Source organism: Pogoniulus pusillus, chromosome 30, assembly GCF_015220805.1.
Source record: "Pogoniulus pusillus isolate bPogPus1 chromosome 30, bPogPus1.pri, whole genome shotgun sequence".
Classification (NCBI taxonomy): domain Eukaryota; kingdom Metazoa; phylum Chordata; class Aves; order Piciformes; family Lybiidae; genus Pogoniulus; species Pogoniulus pusillus.
In genome coordinates this window covers 7,518,757-7,533,786 of record NC_087293.1, presented here as the reverse complement: position 1 = coordinate 7,533,786, position 15,030 = coordinate 7,518,757, and the positions used below count along the sequence as shown (strand labels likewise).

At 40.0% G+C, this 15,030-nt stretch overlaps 1 protein-coding gene across 1 annotated transcript in view; it reads right to left on the bottom strand.

Annotated features, from left to right (window-relative positions):
- Nucleotides 1–2,797: 2,797 nt before the first annotated feature.
- Nucleotides 2,798–15,030, bottom strand: part of SLC15A4 (solute carrier family 15 member 4) — a 29,625-nt gene continuing 17,392 nt past the window's right edge. The window contains exons 6-8 of the mRNA XM_064168321.1: nt 14,242–14,397; nt 7,888–8,046; nt 2,798–4,205 (exon numbers count right to left, since the gene is read on the bottom strand). Coding sequence (XP_064024391.1) covers nt 4,057–4,205; nt 7,888–8,046; nt 14,242–14,397 — 464 coding nt within the window. The 3' untranslated portion in view covers nt 2,798–4,056. The remainder of the gene's footprint in view (nt 4,206–7,887; nt 8,047–14,241; nt 14,398–15,030) is intronic.

Here is a 15,030-nt window from a genome sequence, read left to right as displayed (position 1 = left end):
GAGATTACTAGTCGTGTAGTAAGGCTCCTTTGAAAACCCCTGTAAGTGGATCCAATTACTACATAACTAGGTTTTGACAACTATTCTTTCCACTGACTTACAGAGCAAAATCTGTGCTGTGAGTACTGTAATGGAAAAATTAATTCTGAGATGGAAGGGACTATTAAACTGTATTGTGTACCTGACATGGAAAACCAGCCAACAGCCAGATTATATTAACTGTCACCAGGCAATCTTGACTGAAAGTACTGTTCATTGCTATTCTGGACTTGGTACTACCTGGAGCAGAGTCTCCGTTTACATTTATTGTTTAATAGCTTCTGACCTCAGTTCTCTATTCTTTCCCTGCACTTACATCCTTGCTCTGGGGCCAGCAGGTGCTGAGCTTTCAGGTATGTGCATTATTCCACCAGCAGTGTGGAGTGTTGGTCTACAGATTCTCTGCTTCCTCAGAAACGAATTTGCATCTCAAGCTACTAGCTGTTGAAGTGGAAAGCTTTGTAATCTGTTTCCCTAGAGGGCTTGTCTGCAGTAACATAACTTGCCCTGCATATAAACAAAAGTGCTAGGATAACATTTTTCAAACCCCAATTTCAAACACACACACAAAAAGTGAAGAACTCCATGCATCTTTTCATACAGGTTTATTGTTAAGCTGAAGCCTTGTTTGATGAGTGTCAGCCCTCAGCAACATTTTGTTTAAGAAACCCAAAACACTCAAACAAAGCAAAAACAACTCACAGAGTTGGCTACAGACTTTTAAGGGAAATACTGATGGATGCCTCAAATACTGCAATTAAATTCACTCTGGAGGCTTACATAAGCAGAAGTAATGAAAACAAAAATAGCTTCCCCTTTTCTGAGCAGTGGTATCAGTACAGCCTGTAGACACAAAGGCAGGCAGAAGAAAACAGAGGTCTTGCTGTACCAGTGAAAGCATTGCAGCCACCTCATAATCCCAAAAGAAACACAGGGACCCAGATAGCTATTCTTCAGATGTTTGATGATAGCTTGCACAGGCATTAATCTTTTCATAGTTCTTTAAAGTTCACAGAATCACAGCATGTTAGGGGTTGGAAGGGACCCAGGTGATCACTGAATCCAACCCCCCTGCTAGAGCAGGACCACATAATCTAGCTCAGGTCACAGATGGGCCTTGAAAGTTTCCAGAGGAGAGACAACCTCTCTGGACAGCCTCTTCCAGTGCTCTGTGATCCTTACAGTAAAGAAGTTCCCCCTTCTGTTGAGGTGGAACCTCCTGTGCTGCAGATTCCATCCATTGCTCCTTGTCCAGTCCCAGGGAGGAGGTGAGCAGAGCCTGTCCCCCTGCTCCTGACCTCCAGCCCTCAGATCTTTATAAACATTTATTAAATCATTTCTCAGTCTTCTCTTCTCCAGGCTAAAAAGCCCCAGGTTCCTCGGCCTCTCATAAGGCAGTGCTCCAGTCCCCTGATCATCCTTGTAGCCCTCTGTTGGCCTCTCTCCAGCAGATCCCTGTCCCTCTTAAACTGAGGAGCCCAAAACTGAATGCAGTGCTCAAAATGGGTTCTCACTAGGGCAGAGTAGAGGGTGAGGAGAACCTGTCTGCTGGACACACTATTCTTAATGCACCCCAGGATCCCACTGGCCCTCTTGGCCACAAGGGCACATTGCTGTCCCCATTCCTTTTACTCCTAACCTGTTAAACAAGTTCTTTCTTCTCAATCCTATGCTTTGAGTTAAGACACTTAGAAAATGAGAGGCTTAGAAACGTCTATTGGGGTGACTCCTGTCAGGTCTTTCTGTTGCACTGGAATAATCTAAGTAGTAAATGTAACTGAACTCAAACTGTACACATCATTAATGTATTTCATTAATGAGGTACAGTGCACCAAGTCAATTGATTAGTCTTATTTCTGTGACTGGAGTGGAACCACTAAAAGATAAGACAAGACAGGGGAGGAAGAATCAGCTAAGCTTCTGAGTCACAAAAAGGCCTCATCCCTTTGAGAAGTGTCAGATTAATCTTCATAAATGGTCATAATTACTTGTGGCTGGAGCTCAGCCAAGTCTTTCCAAATCAAAATTGAATTATACAACTGATTGCAGGTTAAATCTCATCTCCAGAGTGTTAGAACCACCACAGCCTTACAGAAAGATGTGGACGTTTCCTGTATGCTTGTAACAGGGTAAAAGATGTTTCCTTAAATACTGACTAAATTAACCCAGCAGTTACTGTCTTTTCCCTTAAACAATGGCTTCACTGAAGCTTGCCAGCACAGACTGTCACAGTTGCTGTTAGACATCTAGAATCCGTATATTAGTCTCTATTCTTCATTAAACTCAGCTTTAACTAGAATCAGGAGCCTCATATCAGGTGTTCTTAACAAATTTTAGATCTTGGAGTAAAACTCATGCCAGTAGTTCAGTTCACTTACCACAAAAGGGACAGACACCAAAGCAGATGACATCTAAGACCAGAACCAACACTCCTCTTGGAGCTTCTGAGAATGGGACTACTTTTTTAGCTGGGTTATAAGTGGGATATTCCACAAATATAACATTTGGAGCTTTTAAAACTAAGTTAGAAAATGAAACCAGATTTTCCTCACAGGATTTTGCTCACTCCTTTTCTTTACTGATTCCAATTTTAAACCACACTAAGTAATGTAATAGCTGAAGCATCTACCCCTGATTTATCATGGCAGAGACAGGCCAGCCTGCATACTGCTGACAAAATTAATAGGATGCCAGTGCACATTTAGGTACCTAATAGCACTTCACTGTTAACTTAGGAAATAAAGGGTAAAGAACAAGCTATTTGTAGTATCATTTTATTTACCTAAAAACAAAAGGTCAAAAGTCACAGCATGGAAGTTCATTTTATTTTGTAAACCAATTAAAAAGATGTCCATGTACAAAAGGACATTTAAATGACATAAATGCAAAGGAAACTATAAAAATTCAACACATGAATAAAAAGTTGAGCTTTTGTTTTCTTTCTGCATAATTCCTTGCATCTTCCATATCAGGTTGCACACAATCTTTAGTACAAGTGTTAGAATAATTAAAATTCAAGAGGCTGAACACAAAGCCTTTTGCTCTGCTCTGGGAATGTGTTGCTGGAAGATACAAACCCTGTAGCATGTAAGCTAGAAGTAAGACACAAGACTGAAGGAACTGGCTGAAAGGTTTCTACATTGAGTGCTCATATTTTGAGGTTTCAATTTCACTTTTCTTTCTGCAAATTCCTTAGGGAGCTGACAGCATTAAACAGAATAGTGCCTTGTCAAAAGATGAATGTTGTCCAAATCCATTCTCATGGGGGTTCAAAATTAAAAACATTCCTGAAGTAAAAACATTTCAGTCCCAAGAAGTGTCACTGTGCACCAAAACATACAGCAGCTGTATGATGAGCTACTGTGGCATATAATTCACTCTTCAGCGCTGGATACTCTTGACTGCAAGCTTGGACTTAAATCCTTGAAACACTGCTAGTGAAAGGTCAATTATAAACCTACATTTCTTTTTAATCTGACCTGATCTGTGATTTAAATAGTCCCTGTTTCTCCCCCAGGAGCACTTCTCTAGGGATTGGAAACTTGTTCTTGGATTACAGAAACCTCAAGTAGTTTCTAAAGTATTTTCTTTCCTCTGTCCTCAACGGAGGCTTGAGTGTGCTGAGTGTTCCTCTAGATCCACTCTTCTTCACTAAGCAGAGTTTTCCAGTCAGAACAGTCCATGTCACATGTGACTCATTATACTCAGTTTCCAAGTGTAAGTGTCCCAGCTTTCACCAGTTAAGTAAACATCTCACAAGAAACAAAGAGCAACTTGAATGCCTAGAGTTAATACACTTCCAAGGTTTATGTTTGTCCTCCACCTGGACGTAGTGCAAGAACCGAGCCCCGCCAACATAAGGCACTTACCTACGTTACATGAGAGGGGGCAGGGGCAGAGCTCTTGTAACATGCAAGTCTAGTCAGAGTCTCACTGGAGAAAACTTAAGATCTTGCAGACTTGGGGTGCACTGCCCCTTCTTTGTGTGCTGCTGTACCAAAGTCTGCTCTGTAGCTATCAGATCCTCCCGTTGGCAGCCACTTCATTCATCCTTGACTTTTGATGATCGTATTTCACAGAAACAATAAGGAAAAGCAAGAGGGTTGCTCCTTGGATAGCAGCCAGCAAGAAAAAATAATAGTTTAATTGGCAGCCATTAATATTGCCTAGGAAGAATTGGGAAGAAAAAAAATGAACATTACTAAAGACTATAAAAAGTCAATCCCTTCAAGTTTAAGCAGTGAAGGCTTTTCTTCAAAGCACAGGCCAAATCGAATCACATTTCCATCTGACAGCATAGGTTCATTTTTCATTATTCAGGGCAAAACATGGAACTTCTGAGGGAGATGTGTGCAGCACAAGGATCGCTTTCTTTTGTGCCTCAATGCCTTAAACCAAGCACTGTCCCTGAAGAAGCTGAGATGCTCTTACTGCATCATTTCTTTCTTGTAAAAAAAATTGCTGGAGGCTCCTCCTATCACTGTTACAGAATCACAGAATTGCTTAGATTGGAAAAGACCTTCAAGATCATCAAGTCCAATCATTAGTTGCACACTGACAAGTCCTTGACTAAACCAAATCCCTCAGCACAACATCCAATCACTATGAATTGCTACAGTTGGAAAGGACCACCAGGATCAGCCAGTCCAATCTTCATCCCAGCATCCTTCATCACCAGACCATAGCCTCAGGCACCACATCCACTCCATTTTTAAATACCTCCAGGGATGGTGACTCCACCAGCCTGGAAAAGACCTCCAAGCTCATCCAGTCCAACCTATCACCCAGCCCTAGCCAAACACCTTTGTGCACAGATTATGAGAGTAGAGCAGAGGGTGTGCTTCATGGCAGTCAAACCAATTCTACATATTAATAGTCTAATAACCTTCCTTTCTTCCCCCTGCATCCTTTTCTTTAATTGTCTAGTTTCTTAGGCTGCAAAACTGCCATGCTTTGCTGGTTTCATATAAACCAGTTAAAAACCTCTATGTGTATTTTCAGTTATGATTAACCCTCTTCATAATGTGAATAACAGGAAACACTAATTTTTAAGCAGACAACTCCTTTTCAAAGCAAAAACCCACAAAACCAAAACATCCCTGTGCTGTGGCCAGTAAATGGACTTGAGAAAAATCTCTGTGCTGTAAACTGTCCAGAAACAGCTCCCCTGAGAACATATGTGGTTACTTTTTGGTTTGATTCACCTTTGACACTCCCTCAAAACTGTTCTAAATTAGCCATTCGAACCCCATTGAATAAAGTTGGATTAAGCAAGCTCCTTGCTAAAATATTTTGCCTCCATTAAGAAATGTGTATTCACTACTGCTGTACTTCCAAGAACAATATATTGTGGCTCATTTCCAACGTGACACATGAGCCACAGCCAATTGGACCATTATGATTATCAAAAGAGGTTAGGGAGAGTAAAAATAGTGAAGTACACATTGATCCTAACAAGCTGATCATGCAGCATGCCTGTAAATGTTCAGATTAAATGACTCTAATTACGGAAACTTAAGATTCAATTAAATTAACTTATAATAAAATGCAATAAAATTACATGGAGTCTTTCCTTGACATTTAAAAGACAATATACATGTGAATATCCATTTCAAGAGCAGAAGTGTTTAAAGAGTAGCAATTATCCTTTTTAAGAAGGGACATTAAGTCTATGAAAGATCAGGTTTTGTCAGAGAAGTCACAACTGCTGAGGTGCCAGCAGAGAGTGAACTTCCTCAAGCAGACCGAGGCACTTACCTCAACTGATAGCACAAGTCAGCATAAAGAGCAGAAACTTGGTGCTTTTAGTTATTCTACAGCATCTACTCTTCATAAAGATTCTTCCTTACAATTCCTACTCTGGAAGTCTTAAGTAAATTTTAGATGCGCTTTTGGTAACTTTCAATAATGTTAAACCAAATGAAAACCGAGTTATAAACAGTTAAAATAGTTGCTGCCATGGATGCTTACAAATCAAAATCACCCACTGAGTGCTTCAACCTCGAGCCAGGCACTGAGCTGCTGAGAAGGCTTGATTGTGAACCTAGTCTTTGGACTAAGAAAGGTGGAGATATCCAGTTCTGATAGCTGCCCAAAGCACAATCTATCCAGCTGAGTAGCTTATTCAAAACAGATGACCAGTGAGTCATGAAAGGTAGCATCATCTGCTTTTAGCCAACTCTGGATAAATTTAGCACAAATATTTTAGAGAGAGAGAGAGAGAGAGAGAGAGAGAGTATTTGGCACTTTCTTCTGTTAGGCTGCTGTAGCAAGCAAAGGTGCAGATAAAAAGGCATCATCAAATACCACACTGGTATGAAATTGTATTCCTCCCTTTAAGCTCTCAACAACTGAATCACCTCTCTACAGAACTGCAGAAGAAGATGTGCTTCTAATTTTGAAACAGACTGGGGGAAAAAGTGTCAGTGTGATTTTAATCTCTTGAGGACACTTCCATAAAGTTAGGGGTACTTGTCACTTCTTGCAGGTTTTGCAAGACCAGCTTACAAACCTGTGCCAACTTGTAGCCCATGTACAGTTCCAGACAGCATTGCTTTTGGGCGGCGCACAAATCAAGTTTAAATGGCAAACTCTTTCATACCAAACTTAGGTTTAGGCTGCACTTTTCAGCCCTGTACACGCAGTAGGTCTAGCAGATATGTTAAGAACTTTCCTTGCTCCTTCTGTTGGAGCTAATTATCCCATTGATGATAGTATGATTTTCTTAAATTCCCAAGGTGCCACCTGCTGTTGCCAATAATTATTTTTAACTTCAGCTGGCAACACAAAGCAGATGATATGTTGGACTTTTGAAAGACTGTAAATAGCTAACAGATAGAAAGGCAGAATTAACTCATGCTGATTTCCATGAAGTCTCTTCAAACTGTATTGCTGAACAATCTCTAAGAGAGGGATCATAGAATCAGTCAGGGTTGAAAGGGACCACAAGGATCACCTAGTTCCAATCCCTCTGCCATGCCCAGGAACACCCTACCCTAGAGCAGGCTGCCCACAGCCTCAGCCAGCCTGGCCTTAAACACCTCCAGCCATGGGGCCTCAGCCACCTTCCTGGGCAACCCATTCCAGGCTCTCACCACTCTCACGCTGAACAACTTCCTTCTCACCTCTACTCTGAATCTCCTCACCTCCAGCTTTGCTCCATTTCCCCCCAGTCCTGTCACTCCCTAATAGCCTGAAAAGTCCCTCCCCAGCTTTTTTTGTAGGCCCCTTCAGATACTGGAAGGCCACAAGAAGGTCATCTGGGAGCCTCCTCTTCTGCAGACTGCACAGCCCCAACTCTTTCAGTCTGTCCTGATAGCAGAGCTGCTGCAGCCCTCTGAGCATCCTCACGGCCCTTCTCTGGACACGCTCCAGCATGTCCACATCCTTCTTGCACTAGGGTCTCCAGATCTGGATGCATAACAATCCTAGCATGCAGGATGGGTCCATTTTACTCTCCATAACCCCAGAAAGTAAGTCTAGTACTTCATACCAACTATATTCTTGCTCCCTATATAATTTAAATATTTTTTCACTAGAATACGAATATTTGTAAGTAATTTCTAGTGATGAAATGCACCAACAGCTGTAACTGACAGATCTTACAGAGGCAAAAAGCTACATGTGTGTTTTCCATGCTCTCAAGAGGACAACACATCATTTTGCACAGTCACATTACTTTGTGTTACATGCAAAAATGAAATTCCATTTGTACCAAACAGTAGTCAAATGTATAGCTTTAAAATAGTTACTGTGCTAAGGCTCAATGGTTCTACATGCTGGATGTTTAACTGCCTCTAAAGGAAGTTTTCTACTTTATAGACAGTGAATACACTGAAAATAACTTACCAAAATCTGTGTGATTACTCATCCAGCCAATTTCTTTAATAGACACCAGTGCCAACAATCCAGAGCCAACAAATGATCCAATTCCCGAAAAGAAAAAAAACAGCCCCATGATAGCACTCTGCATAGACTTGGGAGCAGCTGAATATGCAAATTCTAGGCCTGTAGTAAAAGAGTTTACAAAAAAAAGATGTTATTAGATGACCTAAGAAAAAAATAGTAGTTTGTTCTAGTTTAGGCACAATTAGCCTTTAGATTTCAAGAGACAGGCAACTGAGGCAGCGAATCCCTCTGAGTCCCCAGTTCCCTCTATTTACTTTATGAACCCTGTTGAAGGTCATCAATTATATATTTGTCTATCAGATGGACAACATTTGAGACAAGCACTTTGATCCTGTTAATATTACGAGGATGATTAGGAGACGGGAGAGCATGTCTTATGAGGAGAGGCTGAGAGACTTGGGACTTTTTAGGCTGGAAAAGAGAAGACTTAGAGGGAATTTGGTAAGTGTTTATAAATATCTGAGGGCTGGCCAGGAGGGGGGGGACAGGCTCTACTCACTGCTGCCTGGGATAGGAAAAGGAGCAATGGGTGTAAGTTGAGGCAAAAGAGGTTCCACTTCAACACAAGGGGGAACCTCTTTACTGTAAGGGTCCCAGGCTCCCCAGAGAGGTTGTGGGGCCTCCTTCTCTGGAGACTTTCAAGGCCTGTCTGGATGTGTTCCTCTGTGATCTGTGCTAGATAGTATTGTCCTGCTCTGGCAGGTGAATTGGACTCAATGATCTTCTTGGGTCACTTCCAACTCCTAACATCCTGTGAGCCTACATGTGTAAAATCAAGAGATCTTCTGAGGCAGTACATTAATTTTTCTGTCTAAAATATTCATCTAAGAAATGCATTAAACTACCCTTAACATGGCAAGATCTTGGAAGTCTCTTCCAACTTGGCTGATTCTATGATAAGTTCCCTATCCCCTGTTTCTCTGACTTCTATACTGCATATCTGCTGTGCAGCATTTACAAAGCATGCCCTGCTGAGAACAAAGTACTGGGGAACTGAAGATCTCTCTAGCACTAACCATGAACTTTAATTTCTCACAGACTTGGGTGTCTGTATCTCTGAATACACAGAGAAATTGTAGCTGAAAAGGAAGTAATTAGCTTTAATTTAATTTTGTTCTAGAGTTCCCTGAGCTCACTGCTTGCTAGTCTGTTCTTTTTGAGACTTGTAGAAATTAGACTTGAGCTTTACACTATCCTTACTCAAACTGCAATCAATAAAAACAAGGAAAACTTATCAGTGTCATCAGTTTAAAAATCTCTGCTACCAACAGACCAGGCTGGTTTAGGTTCTGCTTTGCAAAGACAAATGCCCATGATCAAGTCTCCTTTTTAAAATAATACTCTTGTCAAAAATCAAATGGGATTACTCTGAAGAAACAGGCAAACACATCCTTTGCAGAGCTTTTTCTCTGGCAGGTGAAATGCTTGTTTCAAAATGGTCTGCTTCATAGTGGAAATTCATGACCCCTCATCTAGCATATTTCTTGGCAAAAGCTGCATTACAGTCATGGAAATAGCACCAATCTTCTGTTTTGCATAATAAAGGTATGCTTTATTTACACCATTACTGGGACTTGACTTTTGCTACTTCAGACAGAACTTAATAGGAATGTAGTGGCATTTCTCTTCAGGAAAAGGCTCCAAGCCAGAGAGGTTGATTTGCCTGTTGTAAGGCAGAAACTTTGTTCTTGTAAAAGAAACAGAAACCTGTGTTCTCACTGATCTAACAGCATTCGGTACTGCCACCAGAGATGTCCTTGAAAATCAACACACTGCTTCTCCTTTCCTTTGCAAAACGCTAGAATGGGCCAACAGCAGCCTGTCTGTGACCCTAGGAGGAAACTGAAACATTCTTCATGCAATTCAGCTGCATGGGTTCCTGTAAATTCAAACCATAGCGAGAGGATCCCCACAGAGATGGAGAGCCATCTGCAAACACAGAAGCAGGTGGCAAAATTATCTTTACTTTGGGAATTAAACTATTTTTTTTCCCCTGGGTTCTGTCTCTAATACAACAATTCAGGTTTTTTTCAAGTATTTTTATGGCCCAACTCACTTAAAGGAAAAAAAAAAAGTAGGTTGCTCTCAGGAGATGGTAGTTTGTTTTTTAACCTCTCTAAGCTCTCCTCAGGTTTTCAGTCTCCAGTCACAAGTCTGCAGAGTATCAGCCACATTTTGGCCATCAGCTTTCTGTACATTCTTTACAAATTAAGCTCAAGTGTATCATGTGAAAGGATCTGGCCCATTTCTTTTCTTTATTTTACAGATAGAATGGATGTGTTACTGCTGGAAAAAAATATTGTAAGACTCAAAACAAAAATCAAAATGGGTGTAACACTATGCACTTTTACCAACACACATTTCTAAAGTTGAATAATGTTTCCAGCAAGCCTAATATTTAATCTGCCATAAAGAATATAAAATCTTTTCTTTGCCGTCAGAGATACTTTTTGCCTGCTGGCAGCCATTGATAATGATTTCATGCTACCTCAAACAAGCAGTTTTGAAATTAAACCCTCTAGTTGGTGTTGTCATGTGAGATTATGATTCCCAGTCAAATAAGGGTGCTTTAAGAGGATTGACAGAGTAATACAAAAGATTAATGCAGTATGTGTCATCTTTTTAAGGTACCTCAAGTGTAACTAATGTGGCTTAATAAGAATATGCTTAGCTTTACAGTAAACAAAACTCAAACATTATGTTTCTGCTCTTACCATAGTGAGTCCCCTTTTGTTCACAATGAACATTTCCAAATCACTGTAGTTTTGTAACCATTAACATTTAGCTTGTTTTAAAGCTTCATAGCACAATAGATGTTTTGATCAACTTTTAGTATCAAATTGGTAGTATCTACTCTGTTAAATCTTGAGAGGTCTTCTTAAAGATGTTAGGAACTCAGTTTAAGTAACAATCAAAAGGCAGGGAAAAGAAACCTTTGTAAAACAAACTGAAAGTGTAATACACAAAGCAATTAAGATCTGCATAAAATTTCCATCTCAAAGAAAGAGAAAGTATTTTTTCTAACATTGACTAACAGGTTTTGTAGTTATAAAGCTGTTGGTGCAGACCCAGCAAGTCCAAAATAGCAGAGTATTCACATAAGAATAGTATAAGCTTAAAAGTCTCTACTTCTCAGGTAGAAGTCCACTAAAGCAGGTAAAAAAAAACCAGCTCAGTTTGGAATTCAACAGAGAATGCATCAAGTCCTTGACCTTTCCACAACCTGCAGATAAGGTTTGTTATTTTTCCTTTGTGAATGCCTGATAGAGAAACAAAAATGTGCGAGAGGGAAAAAGTGTGTTTCTATGTGCAGGAATGCTTGCATTTCTGGTAAGTTATCTGAGTTCAGATTTAACTGCCACAGGCTCTGAAGTTGCACATCACTCATTTTATTATTTTGAGAAAAAAGCTAAATACCTTAGTTTTAATAAAGAACTCAATGAAGGAAGACTTCCATCTTCAGATTTTTACCTGTTAGGATTTGTGACAGCTACTATTCACATGTAATGAAATGTACAGCAATGGCTATGCAGGTATGTCCTCTAGCAAAGGACACAGACTGGCTGCACTGCTAAAGTGTAGTTTCCATCTAGGAATCTAATGTGTTTAGCAACTTGGGCCTTAGTGTGCTTTAAAGATAATGAACTCTTCCCATATCTTACCAGCTATTTAAGGAAGCAAATTAATTCACATACTGACTATACATCACTGGGGGCAGTGCAAACCACATGAGGAACCAGGAATGGGATCCTTATCAGATAATCAGTCAATGACCTCAGACCTTCAACTATTCCACACTTAGAGGTTCATCTACAATCCTAACTGCTAAAGTACAAAAAGGGAGAATTAGGATTTCAGATGGTAAAATCCAGTAGGACTTCATCTCCATGTCCTTTTGTTCACTGCCACAAGAGTTTGTGCTCGAATTCCTCCAACATGGTAAATAGTTAAGGTAAAGTTTAATACGTGATGGATCTGTCAAATTCTTTCAGTCATATGGAATCTCAGGCCAGAGAACTGGAAGAAAAGCTTAGAATAAATGAGCAAACAGAAAAAACTGACAAACAGATCTCACATTTTTCTTCTACTTGCCAAACAATCCAACCACCTTCTTTTATTTCCTAACAACTGTGATGACAATAGAATATATGTAACTAGAAACCTGATGGAGCAGTTCTCTCTTCCACTAAAAGGGAAACAAATGGACCATGTGACAGCTGGGGCCACCACCAGTGAGATCTTTGAGAGTTAGAGAATCTCATTTTAACCCACTGTGCTTGCCCAGCATGTGGAGTGAAAGTAGCCTCCCGCAGGGGAAAAGAAATGAGCAAACTCTGCCACAGGGAATCGAGGAAAAAGAAGGGTATGTAATATCAGTTTGAATGGATAAACCTCAAAGTTCAATATTCCAAAGCACTATTTCACCACATTAATAAGTAACTATGGTTAAGCAAATACTAAACGATTTTACACCAAGTCACTGGAGGAGTATTGCATCAGGTAGCTCTGCAATTCTATTTGAGTAGTATCAAAACAGCTACTTCTGTGATCATGAAAGGTTTCTGTTAGTGGTAACTAAGTGATGCTCCCAAGCATTACATATGTAAACATTGTGCTAAGGGAGTCAACGCTGGCGTTTCACTTGTTTAATCACTGCAGAGCAGTCTTAGGCATACCACAGTGATAACAGATAAGTTGCCTGTGCTTCCCTCCTGCTAATGAGCCCTGTGCATATAGGAAACAGACCAGAAAATAAGATTTCATAGTCTTACTCACCCTCTCCTCCCACTTCACTTTCAGCTTAAAAACCAATCTGATCGCACAGCTGTCTGCTACATCACACAGAACAGTATTAAGAAATTTCAGTTCTCTTTGCATTTCTTCATGAAATGGAAGATTTGAACAGCATTTTGGTTTGCTGAAAGTATTAAAGCAACTACAGAAAAGCTGATCTGTAAAGCAGATAAAACTGAGAAAGAACATCTACTTTGATGTTCATTTTCACCAAAGAAAAGAGTTTGGATTGAGTGTCATGTAACTTTTGTTGTTTCAAAGGTGTAAAACCTCAAGTAACATAAATTTAAACTGGTGATAAACCTTTCTAAAGTTTATTCCTTCTTTAATTCACTCAGCGCCTCCACTTACTAATTACTTTCTAAAATGTAAGCTCAATTTTTAGGCCAAAAAAAATTACAAAGCACAAATGTTTTTGTCATGCACAGGAAAATTCAGAGGAAACAATACTGCATTACAAGTATTCTTTGTAATGCAATATTGAAAGAATCATAGAATCAACCAGGTGGGAAGAGACCTCCAAGATCATCCAGTCCAACCTAGCACCCAGCCCTATCCAATCAACTAGACCATGGCACTAAGTGCCTCACCCACTCTCTTCTTGACCCTTTAGGCTTTTATTCTTCCTTTGCTTGCCTTTAAATCCAGAGGAGTGGACTCTAAATGCCTTTCAGCCCTAGCACCTTGTCCAAAGATCATAGAATCAAAAAATCAACCAGGCCGGAAGAGACCTCCAAGATCATCCAGTCCAACCTAGCACCCAGCTATATCCAATTAACCAGACCATGGCACTAAGTGCCTCATCCAGGCTTTTCTTGAACACCTCCAGGTACAGCAACTCCACCACCTCCCTGAGCAGCCCATTCCAAAGGCAAATCACTGTGAAGAACTTCCTCCTGATATCCAGCCTAGATCTTCCTTGGCACAACTTAAGACTGTGTCCCCTTCTTCTGTTGCTGGTTGCCTGAAGAAGAGACCAACCTCCACCTGGCTGCAGCCTCCCTTCAGGTAGTTGTAGACAGCAATGAGGTCACCCCTGAGCCTCCTCTTCTGCAGGCTGCACACCCCCAGCTCCCTCAGCCTCTCCTCATAGGGTTTGTGCTCCAGGCCCCTCACCAGCTTCATTGCCCTTCTCTGGACACATTCCAGTATCTCAACATCTCTCTTGAATTGAGAAGCCCAGAAAGGCTATATGGTTTTCCATTGGAAGTACCCAGTGCTAACTGGATGTGTATTGGAAATACCCAGTGCTAATTGGATGACATTCAAATATTTTAAGTATTGCTGTTTGAAATTCAGTCTTGAAAACCTATCCTTACTTAGCAACTTTTCATTTGTGAAAGACAGTTGTGTAGTTTGTCACATATTAAGTTACAGTGAATAATATTCTATTTGGTGACATTAGACAGAGCTTATTTCTAGTGATTTGGGAAGACACTACTTTTTTTCTAAGAGTTCATTATTTAGGAAAGTAGACTGGAAACACCCAAAGACACTTACCTGCTATACTTGCAAATATTTCACTGAATCCAATCAGCACATATTGAGGAATCTGCCACCATATTGGCAGATCTGCAGCATGGTATGTAACATTTCCAATTGTCTGATTAATTGTTTTAATCTTGACAATTTTCAGTCTGTTGCTTTCCAGAATTCCTAAGTGGAGGGAGAAAAAAAAAGATAACAGCCTAAGATGCAAATGTTGGTGTGGTTTTCTTTCTTTTTAATATTAAGATTAGATCAGGATTCAGTGTTTCATTGCAACTACAAATGATAAAATTGGAATGTGCATTTCCTTATTTCCTAACAAAAAGCATTTCAGACTAATTTTGCTATTGTTATTCCAAGACATGCAGTTGTTCTGCCATAGAATCAGTGATTATATTCTTATTCAGTAGCAATAATTACAGAAATACTTAACTCTTTTCCAGATGGATTAACTGAGAGCTTTGTCATACTACATTGAGCTTTTTTAAAGACAATCTCATTTTCATAAACTACTATTTTGCAGTGTAACTACTGCATCTGCCACCACAGTATTATTAAACTAAACCCCATTTTGCTTATTGAAATGGTGACACTAGTCCTGTAGGACTATGAAAACCCTCTGTGAATATGATCATGGCATTTATATGAAACTTAGCATCTCAAAAGAGCCAAAAGCACATTAGAATTTGATTTACAGGCAAAACATTGCATAGAAAGTACTTAATGTAGAATGAAAACCAAACACCATACTGCTTGCTCAACACGACAGTTTAGCATAGAAAGTGAATATCAGCTAATGCT